At 37.4% G+C, this 23,414-nt stretch overlaps 1 protein-coding gene across 1 annotated transcript in view; it reads left to right on the forward strand.

Annotated features, from left to right (window-relative positions):
• Snd1 (staphylococcal nuclease and tudor domain containing 1) overlaps positions 1-23,414 on the forward strand; it is a 417,500-nt gene that overhangs the window by 148,282 nt on the left and 245,804 nt on the right. The window contains exon 11 of the mRNA XM_076862188.2: positions 2,649-2,738. Coding sequence (XP_076718303.2) covers positions 2,649-2,738 — 90 coding nt within the window. The remainder of the gene's footprint in view (positions 1-2,648; positions 2,739-23,414) is intronic.

The following is a 23,414-nucleotide window of genomic DNA, read 5'->3' on the forward strand; positions in this document are numbered from 1 at the left end:
CTTTCCTAGTTTCATGAGAGACATATTATCAAACTCTGAAGTTGCCCTCTTTTTTTATTAGGAGATGTTTGTTGGCATATTATTTATTTTCTTTAATTCTTTGGAGGGTATTTTGACTTGGCCCAGTTCTGCAGACTGTCTTCAAAATAGATTCGGGGTGTGTGTGTGTGTGTGTGTGTGTGTGTGTGTGTGTGTGTGTGTTTTGTGTTGCTGGGTATTGAACCAGTGCCCTGCTTATACTAGGCAAATGCTTTTTCTACCAACTGAGCTATACCACATAGCCAAAACAGGATTCTTATTTAGACAGCCATTTTCACACATGTAGGTGTATATCACTCCATGATCTTTTGAATGCTCGTTGGAACTGTATTTCTTACCTTGGAATTCCAGTCTACTGACAGTCCCTTGTACCCCTGGTGCTTCGTAATACATAGGGTAAGGTATGGAAATTCAAGCTCTGTGGTGAATTAGATGGCTGTTTATAGTAAATACTGTTATTTGGTTGAATTCGTTTTTAAAAATTTTGTTCACTAAAGCTTTTGTAATCACACAGCTACTCTCTGTAAATAGATTTTCCTCTGTTGCTTGGTGAACGTGAATACGTTTGCACTTCTTTGTTCCTGAGGGCTGATTCTGATTACCATTGATTTTTGTCTTTATTAAAAATCCTTTTCCTTACTGGCACCCAACATCTTTTGTCAATGAGCATTCTAACTCTATCACTGAGTATCGTCACTAACTCTCTTTCAGGATAATATGTTACCTGTGGATCCTAAATAAGGCTCTAATCTGTGGCTTGTTATTTTCACTTGGCTTCCAGGACATTTGTAAAATATCCAATCTGTCCGTTGTGTTACTCAGCATTCTCTGAGACCAGGGAACCCCACACATCCTCCTCCTCTACCTCCACTGTACCCCTCCTGTATTTTTATTTCTCTAAAATTTTCATGCTCAACGTTGTACCCTACTTTTTAGGCTATGGTTCTGACATCCTAGGACCTCGATCAGACCTTGGCTACCCTAGTTCTTTCTGTGCAGAGTATGTAGATTTTCATACATTATCTGGGACAAGGAGTGGAAGAACAATAAATGCCTTTTAAAAAATTCTCACAGAGGAAATAGTTGACAATCAGTTGATGAATGTGAAGCTCAAATTTCCTTGTAACAGGAAGAATTCTCATAAGAGGTTTTTTTGGTTATATCAATGAATCGAAATGTTTTATGATGTATTCAAGACATCAAGGCTTAGTTATTAGTTAGTATCTGGGAAGAAGCATCAATTTTGATTCTCTTTCCCTCACTATTGACATTAGAATGAATTTTAAAATGGGATCTTAAAAGGATGAAGCTTCTTTATCTGCGAGTAGTTGGCTATTTAAGAAAATAAAATAACTTATGAATATCTGCTTTGAGTCCAGCATGGATCTTACAGAAGCCTCATGTTTTGTCAGGTGCTTAATAGATGGCAAGGACACAGCCAGCTCAGCCAACCAGAGAAGTGGGGGAGCCAGTGTTGTTCATCTAGCAAAGAAATTAGTCCTTGCTTTCTCCTTTCTTCCTGTAGTTTTTTCAAATATTACCTGTATCCTGGAGATCCCCAAACCTGCACATGCAGACCTGTTCTCCTGGCATGCTTTCTTTCTGCATATCATCCTGAATGTTTCATCAGAAGCTACTGAATCCATCTATTTCTCAATTAGATCCTTTGTGCCTCTACAGCCTCACCAAAAGGCAAACGTCTCTGGATTTCTTTTGCCTGTCATCATGGCTCAATATTGTATTTCCACTCTTTTATCCCCTCTATCTACTCTCTTGTCAGTTCCTGTTAATTCATTTCTTAAGATGGTTCTCATATCTCTTTAACTTTCTATCCATTCTTACTTCTGTCACCTTTGTCTAGACCCTCTCTCATCATTTCAAAATGACATTGCTTAGAGCAGTCACAACTTTTGGGAACCATGAAATAATGAAGAGAGAGAGAAAATATCATTTCTTTTTCCTTTTCTCCTTGTTCTACCTTTTCATACTCTGTTTTTTTTCTGTCCTGCACATTCACATTAATTAAATCCCATCCTGTCAATGAAACATGTCCTGATTGCTTCTTTATTTCCACGTCCCTGAAATTTTATAGCATTCAGTTCACTCTGTATCCCAGTAATTTAACACTTAACCAAAACTGCTTTGTTTTTCTATCTCATATCTGTTGGATTTCTTTTATTACTATGTTCCAAGATTTTTGAGTTCAGGATATAGACATGTATTTATGGGATGATTTGTATGGAGCCAGTAATTGGTAGGTGCTCAATAAAGGCAATTGAATTAAATTTATAGTGCATTAATGAAGGGGCCTAAAACTTATATATTGAAGTTTATGTTGCCTATTTCCTTGTGTTGAACACTTACTTCCAGCTTGGGTAATTGCAAACATTCCATTGCTTATTTTTGAATCTATCATGTGAAAAAGATAATCTGACTCTCAATAAAGCATTTTAGCCAAATATTTATTAAACATTTATCAGATATGTAGCATTTATTTAATATTTGGGACTCTGAGAAATAGCTGAATTCACATACATTCCAATATATTGTACTATTGCCTGTGTTCATTTGGTTTCTCTTCCTGATGTGGTATATTATTTTGCTTTTAGGATAAGAATAAGAAACTGCGTCCCTTGTATGACATTCCCTACATGTTTGAAGCCCGGGAATTTCTTCGAAAAAAGCTTATTGGGAAGAAGGTAAGAATGAAAGAAACATATTTGCAAGAGATTGTACTTCATCCAATTCTTCAGACATGCTTATTTTAAGTTGAGTCCTTTTCATTCCTTTCACCAACAGATGATACTCCTCCACCAAGTCAAGCAGAATTCCTTTGATATAAAGGGAGGTGTGTCTGTGTCAGGAAGTGGTATTCCTTGAGAGAGGTTTAAAATTGGGGCCCTGACCACAGTTTGATTGCCAGTACTCTCATGGCAGGTTCCAGGCTCAATTCCAGTTTCAATAATTGCATATTGCCCTGCACTCCATTCCCTTGGCTCTCTTGTTTTCTCCAGCCACCTCCATTTAAAGTTTGGGGCTATGAGATTTTTCCAGCGAGGGGAAGTTGCTTCTGTTTTGTGTTTCCCTCACTTCCAAGGGGTAGGTTGGCTGAAGAGGAGGGGAAGTTAAGGTCTCCTAGAATTAGGAGCATGCTTAGGGAAATGGTACCTTTTAGTGAATACTACCACTATCTGGCTTATAAAATTTCCCACAGCTTCTTAAGCAGGTGCTGCATGACAATTCAGTGAGTAAGGAGGGTATAGCTTGCTGATAGTTCCTTTGCAGATTTTTCTGTAGCACCTTGACCTTTTTAGTCTATGGCAACAATTTGGAGATCTTACAGTACATTTTCTTGTGTACTCATTTAGAGGATAATGTTCTTCATATTATGAATATAGTTAGCTTTTGAGCATCCCCCTTATTTTTCCTGTCACCCCCCCCCCCCCCCCTCCAAAGTCCTAAGTTCTTTATATCCTGGATGAACAAAGAAAATAAATGGGATAGTTCCTTTGGTAAGTGACGAAGTCTGTATAGGGAGACTTGTGTTTTCCTTACTTTGCTTTAGGTGGGATTCTAGAAAAACACCACATTTTGGGTAAATTTTTATTATATCTTCAGAAAGTTAAAGCCAGTCAGTTTTTTGTTAATATGGTTAAAACCATATTAACATTCTTTATTTAAATTATTGATGTTGTGATGGATTTGATAAATCTCTTGCTTTTGAATTAATGCCAAAATAGTATACCATAAATAGAAATATAAGCAGTTTTATTTTATACTGTTGTTAGTAGGATGATAATTTATATATTTATATATTTAATTTATATATTGTTAATAGGATGATAATTTATTTTATACTGTTGTTAGTAGGATGGTAGTTTATTTTGAAGTTGGATATAAGATGAAATTGCTAATTTTCAGACAGAAAAACCAAAGTAGGTTCCCTAAAATGAGTATTAAATCTTCTCAGGTTCCTTCAGAGAATAGGCTCATTTGTCATTGTATAAAGCTTGACAGAATGCTGTGTTCATTCATGAAATATAGTGTGAATCATGGCTTGAAGTCTCTTTCAATTTCTAGATCTCCTGTTATCTGATGTAAAGTTTTACATCTCTATTTCACCCAGTTGTTGTCGTATCACTCATTTACTGGCTCATATACAATTGTGTGGAATTCCCTCACCGGTGAGGATTTCTAAGGATACAGAGTCACACAGAAAGTCACACAGCACACTTGATTCAGGTGTGCCAGTCGTTTGTAGGTACTGTGGCGTTCACCTGGTTTCTTTGACTATTGTCCTACCCTGATTCTGTTTCTTCTCTAGGAATATAGGTCACTGCTTATTTCAGCCACTGCTGACTGGTCCTGGAAGGTTAGTTCGGGGCTCTGCTCTCAAGGACTGTGTACTAGGCCACGGTAAAGTCCTCCATCACGGAATTAAAGGACTGACCTTAAGTGTCAGATATGATGTCAGTTCTCAAGCAATTAGGTCCCTTCTTAGTGGAAGAAGCCTTGTTTACTGGTCCCTGTGGTTGATTGGATTGTATTTGTGCTGAGCCCAAGTTTTGTCCCCCACGGTGACATTGTATAAATGATGAATACTGTATCCTTGCTAAGGGAGTTGGATGCAGCTCAGCTCCACTGGGCTGGAACATTCCTGATGCAAACTCCTTTTCCTGACTCACCACCTGAAACTACTTGCCTATCTTCTGGGCCTGTCAGTTCAACAGTGAACACCCATGTGCTCTGGCGTCTGGGAGCAGGCAGGGCAGTTGCTGCCTGGTTGGCAGCAGGGCTGGGGTGGGAGGGGGTCAAGGGGTGGCTAGCACATCATTGCACATTTCTGCCAATTCCCTTCAGACCTCTGCAGCTGTTCAGTATGGCACATAGTGATTAAGAGCCACCGTGAGGGAGCATGTGTGTCCATGTGCATGAAAGCTGATTAGGACAGCCTGTCACAGCTTAAGGAAGACTTGGAGATAAAATTATTTTCTTTGACTAGACTTTCTCAGAGAGTTCATTCTGTGGTGATTTTGAGAGTTGTGTAGAATGTGGAGAAACAAGAGAGAAGGTAAACTGCTGAGGTATTTTGTTGTCTTTGAAGACCTCCATCCCAGCTGCGGAACTTCACATTGATGTACTCCTCAGATTAAATTCTGGACATGTCTCATAATTAGAGTAAACGTGTTTCTCTTGGAACCTTGGTTTTTATCATTTATGAACCAGGAATACAATTTGCCTTCCCTTGTCTTGAAGTTGTGCCGGATGATAGTAGTCTTTCATGTTCGCTCAGATGACAAGAAGGCGTGTGGTTTGGTGTAGCTTAATAATACAATTTGCATATGGAATGTAGCATACTCTACATGTTTAGATTTATTCCTAGCTCAGAGGTAAAGAAAGATAAATCAGTGTGCAGTTGGCATCATAATTGCAGTACTTTTCCATGGTTTTCACTGTTGTTTCTGTTGACTTGACTGCCTTTTCAACCCATTTCATGGATTTGGGTGGTTTCTGGTTAGCTGTGGTATCAGGGATTCAGCGTCCCCAAAATAAATCAGTTTGGGCTAAAAGATATATGTTTTTTTAGCCAGATTTGGTGGCACATGCCTATAATCCCAGTGACTCTGGAGGCTGAGGCAGGAGGATGTTCAGTGTCAACTTCAGCAACTTAAGGAGACCCTGAGCAACTTAGGAGGACGTTATCTCAAAAAGGGCTGGGGATATAGCTTAGTGGTAAAGTACTTCATACCAAAAAATAAAGTAAAATAAAGGGTCTGTGTGTTTTTTAAACTGGGAAGTTGTAGATAATGTGTGCATCCTCAACCTACCCATCCCATCCTGTTTACCATCTGCCATCCTTTTCTCTAAAATCTTGACTAAAGCATATTCTTGGTAAACAACTTGCTTGGTAATTTCTTCACTGCTTTATCATGCAATGGAATTTGTGAGAACTTCAACATGTCTTAGTTTTCCAGAATAATGTCCTTGGTTTGTGAATAAGATGGTGAGATCTGTGTCCTCCTTCCAGGGCTACTGCCGTCTTCTAGCAGTAAAAGCAATTTCTTTCTGTGTGTGCATATTTCTTAATATTTAGAGATCAGCCCATAGAAAGCAATAGTTTGCATGTCACAGTTATTTTGTTTTTGATAGGACAGGATAGTCACTGAGATCTTCATTGGGGATCCCCCACCCAGTTATCCCATAGTATACCTAAAGTGAAATCTCAGTATATTTTTCCATATAATACAGCATTTACAAGTGACATATGAATCATTCCTATAACTCCTGTCCCTTAACCGAAGAATTTCTATTACCATGGGAACCATTGTATTCAAAGTTAGAACTTGTTTCAACAATTGGAGGGTCAAAAATGGTGGAAGAAATGGAATTGCAACAAGCCAGAGTGTACTGAGGCGAAGCCAACAGGAGATTGATGCTCACTGCAGGCTGGCCTGTCCAGCATATGCCCCCAGCATATGTTTTCTCCCTTAATGTTTTGAAATTTTTTTCCCCACCATTCCTTTGAATAAGCAAATCTGGAGGATGAGGCTCATCTGTACACAAGTGGCCGCCTTTGTACAGTTTGCATGCCAGTGAAATTTCTTCTGTGAACTAGTCTGGCTCTTTTTTAGGGACTTAAAATTGGGCATTTTTCTTGATAAAGGCGTGTATTTTGGAAATTATGGGGCTGTAAATAATTTATTGAGAGTCATTTTATGTATAGATTGCTTTAAATAATAATTATTATTTTTTTCTCCAAAATCTGTCTTTTCTGAGGTGTAGGTACTTTTTAGGGTGTGCATCTGGGGGAAATCTCTATGCATGCCAGACAATCAAATGTGACTTCCTGGATGAAATTTTCTTTGACTCTCTCCTTCTAATAATTTACCCTCCACATATGTTCCATAGTTTGTGATAATATACACTCAAGAGTCTATGTAGGAATATCCTTCTTTCTTGTTGGATTTATTTTGTTATGCTGATGAAGAACTGCATCAACAACTCATTATCTCAGTGCCCAGTATAGTTTGTGGTGCATATATTAAGTGCTCAATGAATTTTTTGAAGTAGGACTCATCTGATAGACCTTAGGTTAGCCATATATCTGTTCGTAGTAAGCACTGGACTCAGGGATGTTGGTTTAACTTTTAATTTTTACCTGTGTTCTGCAAAATGCATATATTGCTCCCATTTTTACTGGAAAAGAATCTGAAACCTATAGAAATTAAGTATTTTGATCATCTAGCTCTGCTTTTAATTGCTGTGTTAAATTAAAGGCCTAGAAATGTCCACTTCCCTGCTGTATGCTGACTCAAATGATGATAGGGTCTTTGCACATTTGGGGAAAATGTCAGTCCCTATATATAACATATACTTTACACGCTATAAGAAGTTCTTCTGTTGCCTCATTCTAGTCTACAGCTTTTAGGGGGTGGTGGTGGCACCACTTATCAGCCTTCTAAGCCTTTCAGCCTTCTAGACATGATCTCATTAGTCTTTGAGATGTCCCTCTGAGGATGTGTTTCATCAAATTGTTCTTCATAGAATCAGTGTCAGATTACATGTTTCCCACATTAAGCGGACACTGGAAGATGAAAGGCAACATGGCAAAGCCAGTGGTGACCCTTGATTTCCCTTTCTTAATTTCTTGGCATAACGGCAACTTCAGGAATTGTCTGGACAAAAGGAAGGACAGGGGTTGATCCCCACACTCACCACTCCCCTTGACCCAGAACCAGGGAGAACTTGAGGAATAATATATCTATCTCTGAAGGTGCCAGAAGTCCCCATCCCTAGGAGGGGCTATCGTTCACTCAGCTAATGCAGCTCCTCAAGGGCAGAGTGTCTTCCTGAGGAGAAGACCTTGCCTTCTCCAGGCTGCCTACCAGGATTGGCCTTTTCCTCTAAAAAACCCACTAAAGTGCTATCTGTCGCAGGGTGCTAAATACGGAGCTAGCTGACTGGGAATTCTTGTTCTTAATTACCTCTGATGCATTTTAGTTTGGATTTTATAAACATTTCTTTTGTCATCTCCACATTTTTCACTTCATATTAATTTGATTCATTTGCACTATGGAAAAGTCCTTTACATTAATGATCAAAACAGGCCCTAAGGTTGTGAATGCATTGTGATTTAAATTGACAGGTTTATTGAAGGTTGCTTCTCCTTGCCTTCCAGTGCCAGCTGTTACCATCAATGTGGCTGTAAATTTTTGAACAAATGACTGGAGATATTCACCAAATTAAGAGATGCTTTGGATGACTTGGGATTTCTGTTCCTGCCTTTTCCTACTGGAGTTTTCCCACTTGGATATGATGGGTGCATGTCATAATGCATTGGCCACCAAGGTTCATTTTAGATGCCCTTTAGCCATTGGGTTTTAAGAATGATCCTAGTCTTATCCCTTGAGCCCTTAACTGCCTTGTCTGGTGACAGATAATTAACAAATGACTGGAATTGCCTGTTTCTGGAAACTCAGCAAGGTAGCTTTCTTCCTGCTGCCACCTAAATGCTCTTTCTAATAATGAGTTCTTTTTTTTTCTTTCTTTCTTCTTCTGTTTTTTTTTTTTTTCCTCCTCCTCCTCCTCCTCCTTCTTCTTTTTTTTGGTCTGCAGATTGTGAAAAGTACTTCTGACTTTGGGGACCAACAGGGTGTTGAACGGAGCACACAGCTCTTGGGTGAAGTGTGTTTTTTGTATGATGTATTTTGTAATATCCTATTCAGAAAGCATCTCTAAGTTAAATGAAGAAACTAGAATTTTCAGCTGTGTTCCTGGAAATTTCTTCAGTATACTCACCTGTGGGAAATGATTTATTATCTACCAGAATCCTCGAGGTTCTCGAATCTCTAGGTAATACTCTTATATTACTTTGCTTATTATTTAAGACTTTCTTCCTTGGACTCCCCAGTTGCTTGTAGTTTTCTGGTGAAAATTCTTATATTTGTAACATGATTTGTGGTCAGCTTGTCTTCAGCCACCCACTCCTGATCTTTCCTGCTAGCTTTCTGAAATGTCGTCCTTGGAACTGGAACTTTCCATGCTTATTCTCTGCAAATCAAGATTTTATTTTAGGGGGAGATTTGTGCTGAATCAGCTCAGCTGTGTTTGGGGGTAGGGAGAGGACACGCTTTTTTTCCCCACTTTAAAAATAACCCTTATGTGCCAAAACCCCTATAAAATGTGCTGAATTGCAAATCTTCCAACTTCCTATACCTCCTGGTTTACAGAGAATAGATTTTTTTGAGCTTGGTCTCGATGATAGTGTGCAGAATGTCTTAATGTTGGGAAGAGTGTAAAGTGAGATTTGGTCCAGATGTGTGTGATTGGGAAGGATACCCAGCTCTGTCTTTTCTCAATATTTTTTTCTGTAACAGTTTCATTTGCTTATAAGGGTCCATGTATGGATACATAGGTGTTTTCTAATGAGAAAAAAATTTTTTTCCTGTGTATTTGCTAAATACCACATTGTTCAGAAATAGTTTTATTTTGAAAGCAGCAATGTTCCAGAGTTTCTTTTGGGGGGGTCTCTCTCTCTCTCTCTCTCTCTCTCTCTCTCTCTCTCTCTCGTTGTTGATGGACCTGCATTTTATTTATATACAGTGCTAAGAATCGAACCCAGTGCCTCACACTTACAAGGCACGCTCTCTACCACTGAGCCACAACCCCAGCCCTTGGTGTATCCTCTCTTTATATTCTATTCTGCAGGGTTAGACCAATCATCCAGGTTGCTTGAATGTGTCTTTCACAAGAGTGTAAATAATTTGTGCATGTGTACAAAGATAGCAAGCATGTCCACTGGTTTTAAGATTGAAGTTCTGTCAACTCTGTTCCCAGGTGATGGAAGTGATATTTTTAGAGCTACACCTCCATATATGTAGTTGTACATTAAAAATATGGGCTCCTTCTTTTAATGCGTATAAAATCTGAGTGATACTATTTTCGCTTATCTGAAACAAGCACCGTTTATTGATAGAACTGCCTTATCCACTTTCACTTGTATAGTGATTTTCTGTGGCAAATAATTAGGTATTCCTAATGTGCAGCAGTTCTTTCCCATGCATGTTGCTGCTTAAAGAGTCCTTTTTTGATGTTTTCATGATGGTATGTGTAGTGGGTTGAATGGTTTCCCCCACAATTCCCATCTGTCTGTAATCTTAGAATGCAACACCATTAGAAATAGTCTTTGCAGATGTGATTAAGTTCAAATGAAGTCATACTGGATTGGACTGGTATCCTGGTAAGAAGGTGGCCATGTGGCAGTGGAGGTGGAGTTTGTGGTGATTAACCAGCTATTAACCAGGGAATGCCAAGAGTTGCCTAAAGGGACCAGAAAGTAGGAATAAACAAGAAAATATACTTCCCTAAGACCTTCTGAGATAATGATTCTTTGTATAGGGTTTTTCTGGGATTTGCAGTAATCTGGAAGTTCTTTGTGTCACCCCTCCAAATGATGAAAAGGAGGGTGAGAACAATTTAAGTATTTTACTTAAGGGGGAAAAAATAAGCAGATCTCTAGAGAGGGGTCCCAAGAGACTGTTGCCAATGAATTACTGCTTTCTAGGGGTTTATATGGTGTTGCTAGAAATGGCCTTTAAACTATTGGCTAATGACTCTAGGGAGAGAAGTTTCTAAATCCAATTAGGGTGAGGCATTACATTGATCACACCTGCTGAAGGTCTGGCTACTGCCTCAGGCACTGCTCAGGGTTCTAGTACATAGCTCAGGCTCCAATGAAGTCACTTATCCTGAGCTGCTTGGCTTATCAGACACTTTGTATGTGATATTGGGCTTGCTGGGGTAAGAAACTCAGAAATCTGCTGTTTAGCAAGGCCTAACTGCTGATCATATCTCTGGCCCCTGCTCTCAATTTTCAGATTGAAGCTTCCAGAAGGTTAAGAGAGTAAGATTCTTGTTTTAAACCAACTCATGTGTGGTGCTTCCTTAAGGCAACCCTAGGAAGCTAATGCAGTAGGAAAGCAATGTAGTATCTTTTATCTGACCACCTGTCTCTTGTCCAGACGTTTACTTTGTGAGTTTTTAATTTTGTATTTAGCACCCTCATGTCAGCTTTCTTTGACCATTGATCGCTGCCTGTCTTGTCTTGCTCCCTTTATTTGTGTTTACTTTTTGTCATTGCTCTTCCTGAGTAGTAAGGCCTCTGCTGCTTCAGACCACCTGTTGTTTTCGTGTTGAGATGGTTTCCGGTTTTGTCAGCAGGCTCACCTTCAGATTGCTGTTGTCTTGTCTCTCTTCTTTGAAGAATAAGTACTAATGTCCACTTGAGAAGGCTGCCCTGTCTTGTGGCCATCCTGGTCACAGAGCCTTTATTTCTTCTATGTTGATAATTAATAGCATTTGAAATATGGCATACCCTGGGAGAATCATTCCTGGCAGTAGCTCTTGATGAACCAGTCTCATCCCATTTAGGGTTGATAAAGAGTACATTACGAATAATTAGCAGAAAAGCATGAGTTATATGGAGCTATGTGGGAATTCTCTTCAGTAGCCCTAGGAATCCAAGGTTTTAGGACTTAGTCCTTGGAGCTTTGATCATGTATAATTACATAATATGTTAAGAAGTAGCCTACTGAAATCAATTCAGTTTTGTTATTCATTCAGCAAATAGTTTTTGAGCAACTACTCTGAGTGACTACCCTGTACCAAACCTAGTTCTAGGCATTGAGGATAGAGCCTTACAAACACATCTTCTCATGGAACTAATATTTTTAGAAGAGGCCACTGTAGTTGCTGGGTACCTTATAAAAATAAAATAAATAAAATATTATCTCTGAAGTTGTCTAACTGGGGCAAGATGACATCAACATGTGAGAAGTTGAATAAGAATAGATTTGAATAACTGGTGATATAAAAGTATTTCTTCGCAGTAGTTGATAAATATTAAGGTATATTGTACAGATCATGGTTATATGCCATATGTAGGAGAGGTCTCAACTGCTGGGTGACCTTATATACCTTAGTGGCCTCGGTTGCCACCCATGCTGCTGATTCTTCCTTATGAATATTTCCATTTCTACCTTCTTGTTCTGCCTACAAATCTCTGTTTCCAGCTGCTGACTGCTGGATACCCAACTACAGATTTCAGTAAACAGCTGGCATCTGTTGTATACCGTTATAAAAGACTGAACTGCATGGAATTGTTAAGTACAGTTCATAATTTCCATATGATATATTTTCCCTACCCACAAGCTGCTTTGGCTTTGTTGCTAATCACCCGTTCATTGTCCCAAACTTCAGAATCAGCAATTTCCTGGTCCCTACCCCAGTCTTCTCTGTGACCAGATTCACATGGTTCTGCTTCAGTTGTCTTCCCTTTCATTGTTCGTCCAGTGAGCATCTTTTAGTCTCTTTCCTTCTAATCTCTCATTTTAATTACTGCAACTCTGCCTTTACTTATTTCCCTAGTTTATGTCATCTTGCCTACTGCTGTCACAGTTGCTTTCTGTGTGCATAATATTGGTTTGCCACCAATTCTGATGATACCCCTATTGCCTGCAGAAAAGAATCTAACTCCCTCAGTGAACATAAAAGCAAAGGAGCTGTCTGTAAAATACTATAATTTCAAATGAGGATCTTGCATCCATTTATACTCTTAATTCCTAATCTATTCTCTATATATGTCACAAAGACCTTCTTACCATTCCTCGGGCATGTCCAGCCCTTTCCCAGTTTCTTGCCTTCACACTTGGTGTTCTGTCTAAAATTTTTCCCTCTCTTGTATTCCTGGCTCCCCATGTAAATTGGGATGCTGTCCATCCTTCTGTAATGTAATACTTCCGTGTTTGTTTCCCCAACAGTGGTTCCTACTTCTGATCTGTGTCCCCACCGTTGCAGGGCAAGCTGTCTGGCTTGTCTATTCATTTCCTTGCAGGTCCAGCACTGTGACTGATGCTGAGAATTCTGTTAGGGTCCCATAATTCTTCTTCTTTTTTTTAATATTTATTTTTTAGTTGTAATGGATTATTTTATTTATTTATATGTGGTATTGAGGATCAAACCCAGGGCCTCACAAGTGCCAGGTGAGTGCTCCACCGCTGAGCCACAACCCCAGTCCCAGGGTCCCATAATTCTTGACAGAAAAGGTGGTTGTGTCCTGGCCCTTGAAAGTCTTCCAAAAGACCTTGGGATTTGGATATGGAGAAAGACTCTAGGAAACTCATCATGAATACTGAGGGAAATGGTTTCCTTGCATTTCCTTACTGGTGAACTTTGAGTCCTAATTCAAGGAGACCTTAGGCATCATACTGTCTGCAGTACAATCCAGCACCTTAAAAGGAGGTAGAATAAACGTTTTTCTTGTGTTTTTCTATTTATGGGCTAAAATCATTAACTCATCTCTCCATCTGATTGGTGGCAGCATGCCTAATGTCGTCAGTATCCCATTGTTCAGCTGACATTTGAAGTCTTCAAGAGGCAATCTAAGCAGTCACTTCTTAGTGGTGATTTGGGGTTATTTTTGTGTCTTTTCCTCATAATTGAGAAAGAACAGCATTTGTAATTTGTTCTTCCTAAAAACGGCAGAAGGATATGCTTAACTAGTAGGCAATAAGTTAATATTTTTGGCTTGGATTTTCCATTATTATTTTAATGCTCTAAGTGACAGAGCTTGATGGACCCTGATTGGCCCCTGCTGGTCCAATCTTTCTGACTTGGGGTCGTGATGTTCCTGTTCCCCCAATGTAATCCACATGAATTAGAAGTAAACAAGCCAGTGACATGCTCCAGTTTGCCTCTTCTCCAATATGTGGTGTGCCTTTTTGCCTGGCAGATTGCTGCTGAGCCTAGCCCCTGGAGTCTGTCACATTAAACTTTGATGCTCAGTAGAGTCCGGAGAAAGGAGTAGCCAGATAAACACCTGTCTTTCCCCACCAGGCCAGGTTTCCACTCCTTCTAAACCTCTAACCCTTTTTATTAAAAACACATCAGAAAAGGAAAAGGGAAATAAGGAATATGAGATAGGAAGGGAGAGCGTAACAGGACCTGGACTTTGATTAGAGGTGAACTGAACTTTTGAACAAGATAGTACCATGTGTAGCTAGAGAACTGGGGAGCTTCTTCAGCTTTCTAGATGAGTCTCAACAGCAGGGAGGAAAACATCTTATACATATGGCCTGTGTGTTCATGATGCCTCTGTTTCTCATTTGTGAAATGGGCATAGAATTTTAATGGCTCAAATCCTTACTATAGGGAAGGAATCTAAGCACTCAGCTTCATCTACAGTCAGTGTCACACCCAGTCCCTGAGTCCTGGGACCCATGGTTAATTCTTTGCTATAGGACTGTTTGTTGAATGTACCATAATATAAATCTCCCATTACTTCTATAGAGTAGCTTTCTATATCTTTTACCCACCATGCCTTCTACTCCCCACCCACCCCAAAAGCTAAGAGATTGACTTCCTTCTTTTTTTCATCTCTGCTCATGGTACTGAGTTATGATCAAAGCCTATCTTTTATTTCTTTTTATGTGAAGTGTTTAAATGGTTATGATTGGTGTTATAGTTCGGTTTATTATTGGGCCACGGTTCCCTTTTCTTCTTCTCTAGGATCTATGGCCTCAAATGATTTTCTCCCATTTGAGAACTGGTATTTGTTTTCCTTAATCGTTTGTTGTTTCACTAAATTTTACAATATGGCTTTAGAAATCAAAATCCATCCAAATGATTGGCTCCTTGACTGTGACTGGGCACTTTTTCACATTTTCCTCCAATTTCTCCTATTCCCAATGGTGAAGGTTTCTTGCTGCCAGCAGTGTGGAAGAAAAGCAGCATGCAGTTTGAACTCCACAGGATGGGAGGGTTTTTGAAGATGAAAGACAAAGATGAGTCCTATTGCTGTTCTTTGGCATTTCTGGTGTGGTGGTAGTTAATCACAGCTCTCTAAGGGGGGAAATTGTAATAAGATCACTATGTCAAGGTAAATTTATTTTGTCTCACCATTCAGGGACTGAAAGTGGTATTGGTAACCTCATTTATCCCATACTTTATACACAAACTCCTTTCTTTTTCTCTCTAGTTTTAGTTTCTTTCCTCCCCATCTCTGTTTATCTTTTTTCCCCTCCTTTTCCTCTGCCTTCCATTTTGCCATTTCTCTCCTCAATGATTCTTGGACCTTTAGTATGAACAACTTCAAAATGCTAAGCTCCAAAGAGCTCTCGTTTCCAGTACATACACTCCATCTGCCTTTATGTCTGACTTGGCTGCTGCAATAGATCCCTGGGACCTTTCTGGCCTTATGAAGAAAACAGTGATTTGCTAAATGCCATTTTTTCTTGTTTCCGTTCTTCCTCCCAGCAGCTTGAAGCCTGGTTCTCTACCAAAGTTGACAGAGCATTAGTTTTCCTCTGAACATGATCTGCTTAGTTTGTTTGATGGTTCCAGTTTTTCCTTGGCTTTGGGGACTCTTGGATGAACACTCAGAATTTTCTAGGTTGCATAATATTGTGGTTGCTTTAAATTCTCTGTGCTTTAACTGTCATTTCCTGTTCCTTTTGGAAAAAAGAAAACATGAACAAGGAAGAAGTTATGGCAGTCATCCTGTTTTGTCTCAATTTGTCCTCCCTGAGCGAGTCTAGTTGAAAGGCCAGGCCCTGGGTACGTGTGACCTGACCTGTTGGGTGCTCTGATGGTACATAAGCTTGATGCTGCCCCAAGCACAAATTGCACATTGGATACTTAGACATAACCATTTGGATGACACCATGACCTGCTTCAGAGTCTGTAATGAAGTGTGTTTTTCTTGTATGACCCATATCCCTGGAGTTCACATCTGGCTGTGAGCGCCTCTTCTTTGATGGATTGTCAGCTCTGTGTATCAAGATTGTTGGCTAGCAGCACAGGATTGATTTCTCTGGCCTCATTTCTTTCTTTACTTGCAAACATTGTTTATTGCATTGGCATGATTTCTGGCCAAAAGTTCCTTTTGTCTTTACTTGGAGCCAGGGATTGAACCCAGAGCTCCATATATACAAGGCAAGTGCTTTGCCACAGAAATACATCCTAGCCCGAAAGATTCTTTCCTTACAGGATTTTTTTTTAATTTAGTTTTTAAATATCCAAGAACACATAATTTTTTAAAAATTTGTTTTATATAACATTACTTGTTCTTTACTTTTAAAAATAGATGTAGAAAGGATGTGTAGGAAAAAAATAGATGTGTAGAAAGTACATATATGGATAAAGCAATGGTTCTCTTTTCTCCTAAAGATTTTCAAACTCAAATCAAGAATGTAAATGGACTTGGGTTTTGTAATTGCTGAAACAGACATTTTGAAGTCATTATAGGAAAGCCAATAAAACAGACATTTTTAGTAGCATTCTCTCACAGTGTGGTATTCACTTTTTATTTTAATTATTACTTTGAGTAGGTAATGCATTTACTTCTTTGAAAATTCAAAGAAGTAACAGAGTATACAAGATCTTTTATCCTCTGCCGTATCCTTCACTAGTCCAGTTTATGTCTCCAGAAGAGCCAGGATTACCATTTCCTTGTGACTCTTTCCAGACATATTTTAGTTCTACAGAGCGGGGTGGGGTGGGTGGATGGGTCTTCTCTCTTTTCACACAAATGCTGGCATCATAGATGTAGTTTAAAAATTTTGTACATATTACCAAAAATAGTATCTTTGCATTTGGGTTTCATTTCTCTGTGCTTGCAAGTACTAACGCATTATCATATTTGATCTGCATAATTTACTGAAAGCTTACTATTTTCCTACAGAATTTTGGTCTAGTTTTCTCTACAGCTGTAATTTTCCTACTTGAAAATTAGAATTCTGCTAATACTGGAAATACTGTCCACTCTATCCTTCCTTGCTTATAATATTGTTTTTGCTGTTTTGTCGTAAATAACACTTATTGCCCATTTTATCAATCATAAAATAATACTTGTTTAACTTTTTTTTAAACCATGATCTTGCATTTATTTGTTTTCCAAAGAGGATGATTTTGAGCCACATATTGCAATTATTTTTTTTTAATTTTTATTATTGGTTGTTCAAAACATTACATAGTTCTTGACATATCATATTTCACACATTTGATTCAAGTGGGTTATGAACTCCCATTTTTACCCCGTATACAGATTCCAGAATCACATTGGACTTGTTTAAATTTTTAAAAAGTGTTTTTGAAATCATGAGGAAAGGATAAAGGAAAAAGAAAAACTCTACTACTTTAAGGGTAGCATCTGTTAATACTTGAGCTTGTATTAGTCCAATTTTTTAATGCTTTTGGCTATTTGCATAGTTTTCATGTTATCTAGTAATTAATATATGGTACTTGCTGTTTTGTAACCTTCGATGTGATGATTTCCCTGTGTCATTAAATAGTCTTCTACCTGAGATACTTTTATCATGGAATATAAAGTGAGTGTTTAATCAATATCCCATTGGTGGCAATTTGTTGTGGTGTAGAGGGTGGGTTTAGAACTTAAGTAGACATGAGTTTGAGTCTCTGGGGCAGCATTACCTAACTCAATCCTGTCATGAGCACTAAATGAGGTAATATATGTTTGGCATTTAGTGCATTGCTCGGCACATTGCAAGAGCTCAATCGATAATAGTAAACTACTGAGTCAGGGCATAGGAAAATTAAGAACTAGTAGCAGTATGTAATATGACAAATAAAATGAACTAGATCGGATCTACATCCTGATAAATCAGAGTGAGAAAGGGAAAAGTACAATGAGCAATGGAGGGAAAGGGGAAATATAGAGTGACTACTTAGGGAGAAGGTGGTTAGCAGTTCAGTAAGATCGCAGCCATTGCTTGGCCTCCTTTTGCTCTCCATGGTGCTCATTGAACAAGAGGAAATGGAGTGGACCTTGGGAAGGAGGTGTTGGGAGAGAACATTTCTTTTCTTACTTTTCTGAGTATCCTTGCACAGTCGTGGTAGAATCCCCATGGGAACTGGCAGGACATCTGAGGAGAACATAATTGCTGAAACCTAAAGGAAGCTAAAGAAAGGACAAAGTATGTCCACCCCTGTTGCAGTTTTTTATGCCCTGAGTTTCTTTGAGAGTTTCAGAAAAAGCTTTTCTGTCTCCTGAACTTACCCTTCTAATCATAACCATGTGATTAGCAAGCAGGAACAAATGCTTCATGTCCTGCATTTCCCATCTCCAAAGGTAAATGCTTATTAAATCCAGCATTTCTAATTTGCTTTTTAGGGTTTTGTTTATTTTTGGCATTTTGTCATTTGTATTTTAAAGTTGCTCTGTTACTTGAATGCCATTGATGAATTCAGGTATTGATTAAATTTGAGATTATATTATGAAGTCAATTATGTCTTATCACAGAGGCAGCATATTTTGTTTAAAGTACTTTGATTCTTAAAGTGAGAGATTTGTTATGATTTGTATTGTAGAATGAAGATTCCATGTTATTCATCATAGACAACACTTAAAAAGTGAAGCATTTTACCCTGGTATTAAATATGGTGTATGTTGAAACAAAATGAAGTAGAAATGCTGCTTTCCTAAAAAATGTATGCAAACACTTTAAAAAAAAAAAAGCTAAGTGGTTATGCAGACACAGTGCTATATTATTATACTCTCCTTTTCCCCATAGTGTTACTTTTCTGCTTTCATTGATATTAAATGGCCTCCCTTTTTCAACTCAATGCATATTCACCAAATATTTAATTGAAGCAAAAGTTCCATTCTCAGTAATATTGTTATTTGTCTTCTCAAAAATTATCTGCCAGTTTTTTTAATCTTTATAGACAGCTTCTCGTTTTTTAAAAAATTCTGAGATTGTATTTTGTGTTCTATAAGTAAGCTAAATTCCCTGATGTGGATGAAATCTACCTTCTCTCCTCATCCACTGAGACAGAATATGGTCTTATGATCACCTCCACGATTTTCCTTCTTGCTAGCTGAATTGATAAGCTCTTTCTTTTAAAGACTAACAATTTAGGTTTAGGGTTCACTTTAGCTTTATAGCCTAGAATAAAATTCTGCTCTATACTCATTTTCATTGTTCTAAACACTTTATCTGTCCTTTTCACTTATCACTTTGGTAAAGGTAACCTTCCCAGTGTTAAGAAAAGAGAGAGAATTCCTTTGCAAATGTACATGTAAAAGACCTCTTATGTATTCCCCACCTTTATTGTTTCCTTTAAAAGATAATTGGTGGGCTGGGGATGTGGCTCAAGCCGGGGTTCTATCCTCAGCATCACATACAAACAAAGATGTTGTGTCTGCCGAAAACTAAAAAATAAATATTAAAATTCTCTCTCTCTCTCTCTTAAAAAAAACAAGATAATTGGTAACAATGTAGTGTCATCATTTTTTGCTACTTCTGTTTCCTTAGTTCTTGACTTTGGAAAGCTTTGCAAATACCTGATCTTGTTCTTTCTTTGTGAATAACCCCATTGATTTCCGTCTCTGGTAGTATATTTGTCAAACACCAATTCGTTCTTTCTTTTCCTCCTTCCTTCCCTCCCTGGCTTCCTTCCTTCCTTTCTGTTGAAAGTTAGATATAGCTATAATATTGCAGATTTTAAAATGGTAGGATCATGGGGGCACTGAATAGAATTCATTGGTAAATTATAGCCTTTTGAAAATTTATACCTGGGGAATTTACTCTCCCCTGTTGTCCATAATACACAGGTTACTGTGTTTTAGGAACAATATTGCAACCATAAATCACATCTTAACTATGATGATCTGTGTTCTTTATTCAATTATTTTCTTTTCTGACTATAAGCAATGCACTTTTTTCCTTAACTAAGTTTGGCGAGTATAAAAGATAAAAATGTAATTTAAATATTTTAACTGTTTGGCATATTTTCTTTTTTTTTAAGATTTTTTTAAGAAAAATTTTTAGTTGTTGATAGACTTTAATTTTATTTATATGTGGCACTGAAGATCAAACCCAGTGCCTCACACATTTCCAGGCAAGTGCACTACTGCTGAGCCACAGCTCCAACCCTGGCATATTTTCTTTTACTTAAATATGTTTATATTTGAATCAGTTTCTGACCTTTTTTGGTCAACAAGAAAACCTGAACATCTACCCATATCATTAAATGAACTTGTATGTATTAATTTTAATAGCTGTATATCATTTTATTATGATTGTGTGATTTGCTTAACCAATGTATGTTCATCTTAATTTCCTTTAATGGTACAATTTTGTTTTAATAAACAAGCTGCCCTGTATAAGAAAATTATCTGTATTTACTGAGCTCTACAAAACCACAAACTTCTATATCCGAGAGGATATAATGGATAGCAGAGTAAATAACAGTACTGAGTTTTTCTTTAGAAAGTATTTGGTTCTTTAAGAAGTATAATAGCTCCCTGCTCCACCCCGTTTTAGTTTTTTGTATTTATGTAATATAAAGAGTCAACCTTCTCTGGTTGCCAGGATTTTGATTCTTTCATATTAAAACTTAATTTTATTAATTTTTATCTTAAATTTTATTTAGCCACTTTTTAAATTTGTTCTAATTAGTTACATATAACAGAATGCATTTTGACACTTCATACATAAATAGAGTATAACTGATCATTCTTCTGGTTGCACATGATGTAGAATTACACTGGCCGTGTGATCATATATGCATGTAGGGTAATAATCTTTTCTATTTTCATCCTCCCTCTCTTCCCTTCATTTCCCCCATGTCTAATCCACTGAACTTCTCTTCTTCCCTCCCCTGTTGTTTTGTGTTAGCATCTCCATTAACATTTGACCTTTGGAGTTTTGGGATTGGCTTATTTGTTTTAGCATAATAGTCTTCAGATTCAGCCATTCATCTAATATATCTTCATATATCCTGAAGATTGCAAAAGTCATAAATTCATTCTTTTTTTAATGGCTGAGTAATATTTCATTGTTTATAGATACCACATTTTCTTTATTCATTTATCTGTTGAAGGGTACCTAGGTTGGTCCATAGTTTACCTATTGTGAATTGAGCTGCTATAAACATTTACATGCCTGCATCACTGTAGTATGCTGATTTTAAGTCCTTTGTGTATTAAGGAGTGCGATAGCAGGGTCAAATGGTGGTTCCATTCTAGTAATGGTTGCACCAATTGGCAATCCCATCAGCAGTGTATGAGTGTACTTTTCCCCCACATCTTTGCCTATATTTATTGTTGCTTGTATACTTGATACTTGCCATTTTGACTGGAGATGAAATCTTAGGGTAGTTTTAATTTGCTTCTCTCTGATTGCTAGAGATGTTGAACACTTTTTCATATATTTGTTCATTGATTGTATTTCTTCTATGAATCATCTGTTCAATTCCTTAGCCCATTTATTGAGTTATTTTTTTTCTTGGTTTTTTGAGTTATTTATATATCCTGAAGATTAATGCTCTGAGGTGTTTGTTATTTAACTACTTCTTCTTAATGATCAATTGCTTCGCCTTCCTTTATTCTTTCATTTTAAAACAACATAACAGCAAAATAGTCCCTCATTTTGACCTTTAATTGGCTTTCCTGTAGATCAGTGAGAGATATAGATATAGGGTGGTAGTTTTTGTAAAGAAAAAGTCAAATACAGAAGTTGGAGGTCTGGGTTTGTATCTGTCTCGGATGCTCCCACTTCAGCCACCTTCCTCATTTCTGTTTATTTTAAGGATAACTTATATAGTGACTCGGACTTGGAAGACCCGTCAGTCAGCCTTCCTAGACTTTGTAATTCTCCAGTCATATAACAGAATTAACTTACTGAAATGATGTCAGTGCTTTCTCTTTTATTGTACATTCCTGCTTTTGTGGTTTAGATATTATTTGCTCTGATGTTTAGGATTCAAGTCATATCTTAAATTAAATGGATGTTTAAATTTGGGAAAATCAATATAACTGAATCCAAATCTCTTTTTTCTCTTATATTGTAGTATGTAGTTATTGTAGGTATTAATTGTGATCCCTTTCATTCTCATTTAAGCCATTCATATTAAGTTATCCTTTAATAGCTCAGTTAATGAATTTAGAGTTCGAATAAAAAACGAAATCTTCAAATAACTAGTTAGAAATTTAAATTAATCATTTTAAAATTTGTTTACTATCCAGATGTATTGTCTCTTTCTTACTCTTTTATAATCTAGCCTAATTCCACATTGTTTTACTTGTTCGTCTAAATTTCATTTCTCTTGTATTTCAGAAGACTGTATTGCATCATTTTCTGAAGAATTACGTAGCTTCTGTGACTCACTAATAACCATTGTTGTTGTTGTCAGTGTTATTATTGTGGCTTCCCACTCCTCTCCAGCTAAAACAAAATTCCTTGTGTTCAAAGGAAGTAAAGAAGGAAAAGAGTGGCATAAGGTCCCACTTCACATAAAGATTATTACCAATATATTGTGGAGTCATTAGCAATTAGTTATATGCATTCTTTTCAGGTTTTTGAGTTATTAGACCAATACCAGTTGATTCTTTTCCGTTTGTTCCAAATCACAGACTGCTCCCGAAGTTTCATTGAATGTTACTTTAAGTTTTATATTCTTAGGATTATTGTAATATTTATTCACAGGAATCATAGTGATGTTACTAACAGAATGCTCATTTTATTAATTTTGACACACCATTTCAATTTATAACCTTCAGTTATTTATAATAATTTATTATGAAGATTCTAAGTATATACTTGTAATCAGTCTAACCATGCTTATCATTCATCTTTTACAGAGGAAACTTAGAGCCTGTATTTTATTGACCTCTTTTGTCTCTTTCAACAGATAATTAACCTGAAATTTAGTAGATGTTCCTTAAATTTATTTTACTGCTGTCTTTGATTTTCTTAAATAAATATGTATATTTGGCATGTTTTTCAGTATAGCAAATTTCATTTGTGTTTTCTGTACTTCCTGGGTGTTCTGAAACATACTATCTCTTTGATTGGCCTTTCTTTTAGGTTGTGCCCTTTTCATTTTGTGATAATTTGACAAGTCTCTTTTGGGGTGATTTGCATGAAGGTCTTGCCTGGTGATTGCAGGGAGCTCTTGTCTGTAGTTGGATACTTAATTTGCTGGTTTTTTGGAGGTTTTACTTTTGTGTGGTCTTGGTTGCTGTGTTAACATGTTTCTGGCATTTTCTTAACTTTTAGAGCTGCTGGGAGTTTTGACTTTTTTCTTGTTTCAGTTAAATAAAATTCTCTGGTAATTCTTGAGTGGCAGAATGCTATTAAATATTATTATTGCTGGGTGTGGTGTTGTGCTCCTGTAATCCTAGCAGCTCAAGAGGCTGAGTCAGGAGGATTGCAAGTTCAAAGCCAGCCAAGCAAGATCCTGCTTCCAAATAAAAAATAAAATGGGCTGGGAGTGTGGCTCAGTAAGAGTCCCTAGGATTGTACCCTCTCCTGCAAATCATCATTATCTCCTCACACTAGTCTTTTGACAGTGAG

Source organism: Callospermophilus lateralis, chromosome 1 (genome assembly GCF_048772815.1).
Source record: "Callospermophilus lateralis isolate mCalLat2 chromosome 1, mCalLat2.hap1, whole genome shotgun sequence".
In the NCBI taxonomy this organism is placed as follows: domain Eukaryota; kingdom Metazoa; phylum Chordata; class Mammalia; order Rodentia; family Sciuridae; genus Callospermophilus; species Callospermophilus lateralis.